The sequence below is a fragment of the Cetorhinus maximus genome, chromosome 19 (assembly GCF_964194155.1).
Source record: "Cetorhinus maximus chromosome 19, sCetMax3.hap1.1, whole genome shotgun sequence".
Taxonomy (NCBI): Eukaryota; Metazoa; Chordata; class Chondrichthyes; order Lamniformes; family Cetorhinidae; genus Cetorhinus; species Cetorhinus maximus.
The window spans coordinates 38773178-38779177 of NC_135897.1; the positions used below are offsets into that span (position 1 = coordinate 38773178).

At 46.2% G+C, this 6000-nt stretch overlaps 1 protein-coding gene across 2 annotated transcripts in view; it reads right to left on the reverse strand.

The window, feature by feature from the left end:
* lxn (latexin) overlaps positions 1-3951 on the reverse strand; it is a 38184-nt gene extending 34233 nt beyond the window's left edge. For both annotated transcript variants that reach the window (XM_078563754.1, XM_078563753.1), the window contains exon 1: positions 3866-3951. In XM_078563754.1, the coding sequence (XP_078419880.1) occupies positions 3866-3874 (9 nt within the window). In that variant the 5' untranslated portion in view covers positions 3875-3951. The remainder of the gene's footprint in view (positions 1-3865) is intronic.
* Positions 3952-6000: the final 2049 nt, after the last annotated feature.

Genomic DNA, 6000 nt, shown 5'->3' on the forward strand with positions numbered 1-6000 from the left:
AAAGTACTGACTTGTGCATCTCTTCACTTTTCCCCATATTCTGCACAATCAGTTAAAGTACTGACTTGTGCATCTCTCCACTTTTCCCCATATTCTGCTCTTCTGCTTCCTGACCCAATTTTTCTGTAATCGCAATCATTTCTTGAACTTTCCTACCAGCTTCTGCCTTCTCAGTTTCTTTCTTTTTCATCATGTCACATATCCTTTCTTCACCCGCTGCCAGAAGTTCTGTATTGATTTTTGTTTCAGTATCTGCTTCTGATTGCACAGCTCCTAATTTGCTAAATCCATTCCTGAAATTCCAGTATGCTTGTTTGAAAAGGGGCATTTCTTTACAAGTATCATTCTGTGATTCCTTTGGAGGGGTGGCTTCCACAAACGTCCTCTCTTCTATTTCAGGGTCTTTAGCCTTTAATTCTTCCTCAGTCTCTACAATGTGTTTCCAAATCTCCATTTGCAGTTCCACATCTGCGAGTTTAGGGTTGGGCTCTATACCGACAGCATCCTCCGAGTTACTGCCACTTTGAGTCCGACTTTTACACAAGCATGCAGGTGCAGCAAGCAGTTAAGAAGGCAAATGGTATGTTGGCCTTCATTGGAACAGGACTTGAATACAAGTGCAAGGATGTCTTATTGCAGCTGTACAGGGCCTTGGTGAGACCACACTTGGCTTATTGTGTGCAGTTTTGATCCCTTACCTAAGAAAGGATATACTTGCCATAGAGGGAATGCAACAAAGGTTCACCAGACTGATTCCTGAGATGGCGGGATTGTTGTATGAGGAGCGATTGGGCCGACTAGGCATGTATTCACCGGAGTTCAGAAGAATGAGGGGGGATCTCATTGAAACGTATAAAATTCTGACGGGGATAGACAGACTGGATGCAGGGATCATATTTCCTCTGGCTGGGGAGTCTAAAACAAGGGGTCATAGTCTCAGGATACGGGGTAGGCCATTTAGGACTGAGATGAGGAATGTCTTCACTCAGGGTGGTGAACATGTGAAATTCTCTACCACAGAAGGCTGTGGAGGCCAAGTCACTGAATATATTTAAGAAGAAAATAGATAGATTTCTGGACTCTAAAGGCGTCAAGGGGTATGGGGAGAGCAGGAGTACGGTGTTGAGATAGAGGATCAGCCATGATCATATTGAATGGCAGAGCAGGCTCGAAGGGCCAAATGTCCTACTCCTGCTTCTATTTTCTATGTTTCTATCTTTTTACTGACGAAGATCCCTGCTCAAGCACAGAGTTGGCAACAGTGACGCAAGGGAACTGCCCCGAAACTCTATCCACTTCCTTGATCATTTCCACATTGCCTGGTTTCAAATTCCTCTTTGACTCTTTTGCGAAGGTTTGGAGTTTGCATTTCACTCTGCTTAGCTGTGTCTTGCTTTTAATTTGTATCCACATGTTCTTCTGGTTTTCTGTCACTGTGTCCAAGACAATTGTGTTCAGTGCTGACTGTTGAGCACAACATCACTAGCCTAGGTTGCTGGCTGGCAATAAGCGGTGATTTCCTTCGACGAATAGGCTTTTGAAGTTCCTTTGCTCTTTCCAATTCTGCACCTGGAACTTCAGTGTGCTGTATCGCAGAGAGTTCTTTATTTTCCTTTGGTTCAGAGTTTCCACCCATGCATCCTTCTCCCTGCAAGAGCCTTTCGAAAGAGACAGTTAACTTCTTCCAGCAGCTAGTGTGCGGCAATTTCTGTGCAGCACCGACACACTGAGATCTTGGAGATTTTACTGTCAAGACCTTGCTGTTTTCACACAGTGGAATGTTAACCATCTTCCTTTGTGCAAGGTATGACTCCAACCAGCGACTTCTGTGAGTCTCTCGAATTTCCATGGCTGGTGCTGTTGTTGGAGCTCCATTGCGCCACCTGGATGGTTGACTGGAGTCTCTTCCATTTCTAGGACGTACTCGGAAATGGAGTACATTGCAAGGTACCAATGACAGGGTGCGTTTAAAGGCTCATCACCCAGCTGCGCCTCTTGCTCCAGTGGGCTCACAGAAACTCTGCTCTGAAGAGTCTGCCTCCTGCTGGCTCTCTTCCCCACCTTTTATTGGCAAATGTCTGGAGAATCAGGACAAATCCAACCTGGCCAATTACTGCCCCATCAGTCTACTCTCGATCATCAGTAAAGTGATAGAAAAGGTCGTCAACAGTGCTGTCAAGTGGTACATGCTTAGCAATAACCTGTTGACACTCAGTTTGGGTTCTGCCTGGGCCACTCAGCTCCTGACCACATTATAACCTTGGTTCAAACATGGACAAAAGAGCAGAACTCCAGAGGTGAGGTGAGAGTGACTGCCCTTGACAACAAGACAGCATTTGACCAAGTGTGACATCAAGCAGCCCTAGCAAAATTGGAGTCAATGGGAATCGGAGGAAAAACTCTTTGCTGGTTGGAGTCATACCTAGCACAAAGGAAGATGGTTGTGGATGTTGGAGGTCAATCATCTCAGTTCTAAGACATTACTGCAGGAGTTCCTCAGGGTTGTGTCCAATGTGAACCATCTTCAGCCACTTCATCAATGACCTTCCTTCCATCATAAAGTCAGAAGTGGGGATGTTCGCTGATGATTGCACAATGTTCAGCACCATTCGCAACTCCTCAGTTCTGAAGCAGTCCATGTCCAAATGCAGCAAGACCTGAACAATATCCAGGCTTGGGCCGACAAGTGGCAAGTAACATACGCACCACACAGTGCCAGGCAATGATCATCTCCAACAAGAGAGAATCTAACCATCGGCCCCTGACATTCAATGGCATTACCATCGCTGAATCCCCTACTATCCTGGGGGTTACCATTGACCAGAAATTGAACTGGGCCAGCCATATAAACACTGTGGCTACAAGAGCAGGTCAGAAGCTAGGAATCCTGTGGCGAGTAACTCACCACCTGACTTCCCAAAGCCTGTCCACCATCTGCAAGGTACAAGTCAGAAGTGTGACAGAATACTCTCCACTTGCCTGGATGAGCAGCTCCAACAACACTCAAGAAGCTTGACACCATCCAGGACACAGCAACCCACTTGACTGGCACCTGATCCACAAACATTCACTCCCACCACCACTGACACACAGTGGCAGCGGTGTGTATTATATGCAATATGCACTGTAGGAACTCACCAAGGCTCCTTAGACAGCACCATCCAAACCCACGACCACTACCATCTAGAAGGACAAGGGCAGCAGATAGATGGGAACACCACCACCTGGAAGCTCCCCTCCAAGCCATTCACCATCCTGACTCGGAAATATATCGCCGTTCCTTCACTGTCGCTTGGTCAAAATCCTGGAACTCCCTCCCTAACAGCACTGTGGGTATACCTACTCTACAAGGACTGCAGGGCTTCAAGAAGGCTGCTCACATCCACCTTCTCAAGGGCGATCAGGGATGGGCAATAAATGCTAGCCAGCGATGCCCACATCCCATGAATGAATTTTTAAAAACACCCTGAGTGTCTTGAGTGCAGGTCCCAGGGGTGTCTGCCTGTCGCTCCTCTTCTCTTTGGGTGCCCGAAGGCCCTTGTCTGATCCCTTCAGGAGAAGGGGCACCTGGATGGAGGTCAAGGTGCCCTGTCCCCCTCTCGCATAGCCACAGCGAAACCTCGCCCATAGATACTGCAATGGAGTGAAAGTCTGCACGCATCTCCGGCAGAAACTGGTTGTTCACACTGGGACGAGTGTCTCCGTGGCATCTGCCACCCTCCCCATGGAGACCTCAAGGCTCACACATGTCAGTAGCACTTCATCAGAGAGCATAGAGAAACCCTGCCTGAACGAACTAACTCTGGGCTGCTGGAGGGTGCAGGTGACCACTGTGACGGCTCTACAGGTGAAATGTCTTGTTCACCCTCATCATCTTCGCTCATCCGCAGGCTGCAGATGTGTGGACTCAGGCTTGGGGTCTGGCCTCGTCGTCGTCATGGTGGCAATTGCGAGAGGAGAGAGTAAGTGACTGCATGGGCTGCCTCCAACATGGCACCGCGCATGAGCCTTAAGTTTCTAAATAGGGACATTAAGCATTGTTCCTTCTGGGATGGAGGCCAGAAGCCGACCTCGCCATCTCCATAAGCTCAGTCCCGATCCTCCCCTGCCAGCTCAACAGCCCACTCTTTGTACGACGTCAGGTGCCGGAGTTCAGTCATGCCCCCTCCTGTGCTCCCTCTCATGCGTTATTTGTCCTGCACAAGGAGAGAAAATAACAGCACTTGGAATGCAGGTGGCACATGTGCTGCCAATCGACAGCAGCAACCCTCCGACTACTATCTGCCATATGAAAGCTCCACTGCACCAAGACCACTAGGATTCTCTGGCAGCACTCTCCAGAACATTGAGCTCATGTGCATAGAAGAAATAGGTATGAGGAGACATGGTGTCCGTTGCGCTTGCTGGTGTCCTCTACACCAGACCCCCACTTGCCCTTCCACAATATGAGCTCTCTGTGTGGCAGGGTCAGTGACCTAAAGTCGCCTCTGTACCTGCAGACTAGATGGACTGCAGTATGACGATGAGGAATCAGCACTTCACGTTGAGAAGCCCTTTGTGCATGGGCAGCACCAATGGTAACTTGTCCACTGAGGCCCATCACTCAGTTCCCACCCTGTGAGGTAAGTTGGAGCAATAGAAGATTCCCTCACCCTTTTCCTGCACTCCAAAGCTTGTTAGGAATTAGACAGTTTAAGTAAATTAGATTGGTACTTGTAGGTGTTAGGAATGAGATTTAGTTTTAAATTTTAAGTTTGATTTGTATTTCTGTAGCTGTGTGTTAAAAAAGGTCAAATTGAGTTTTAGTTTCACTTTTAAAAGATGCTTGCATTTTTGAGAGCGAATTTACAACTTAAGAAGTTAAATAAACAGGAGTAGAAGAATTGGGCTGTGGCCTAGTAACAGGGGTCCAGAGAGGCAGGCCCCTCCCACAGACTCACAGAAAAACTAAAGAAACAGCAGTTTTAAGTTTCAATTTGAAGCCAGGACCCAGAGGGACTGGACACTGAGAGACGGAGCTGCAGATTTCCCAAAAGAACCAAAAGGTCCGAAGGCCAAAAGAGTGAGACAGAAACAGTAGGATAAGCTGCTGAACACGTTTATATTTTGAAACTTAACAGAAAGAAAAGAGAGCTGCTCATTTTGGAAGTTGTGTCAACTAAATATTTACTAAACAAGTGCAAGATTGAGTCAGTTACACACTCTCAATCCTGAATAAGAAGGCTGTAGGTTTCCGCTGCAGAACTTGAGCACAAAATCTAAGCTTACACTTCAATTCCATATTACGGGTATCCTACATTGCTCAAGGTGCCTGCCATCTTTTGATAAGACCTTTTAAACAGAGGCCATCTGCCTTTTTAGGCGGACATCAAATTTGCCATAGTTCCTTCTAAAAAAGAGCAAGGGATTTTCCTGTGACCTAACCAATAAATATCTCTTAGCCAACATAACCAAGCATTTATCTCAGTGCCATTTGTGTGCTAATGGGCTGTTGTGTAATGCTATCTAATTAACAACAATGACTGCATTTTAAAATATGATCATTGTAAAGAATTTTGAGATGTTCGGAGGTCTTGAAAGGTGCGATATAAAGGCTAACTTTTCTTAAAGAGATCAGATTGGAATTAACTTCATACAACAGCAGATGGGAGCTGAGGCAATCGTACCACTGATAATGTTGACAATGGCTGAAAAAACTGATGATTCTTCAGTAAAGCAAAAGAATTTGAAATGGTAAATTAATGTTTTCTTTGATGGAATTTAATGTCCTTGCATGACAAGAAACCTGGCCCGTCGGAATCATAATCAGGGAACATGGCAGGAGTAAGGCCCAAAGCTCCAGCAATCATTGAGGTAGCTCAGATGGGGTAACCTTGGGGTTAATTTTCAATTTTGCCATCTGTTGTTATATGAAGTTAATTCCAATCTAATCTCTTTAAGAAAAGTTAGCATTTATATCGCACCTTTCAAGAGCTTCGGACATCTCAAAGTTCTTTACAG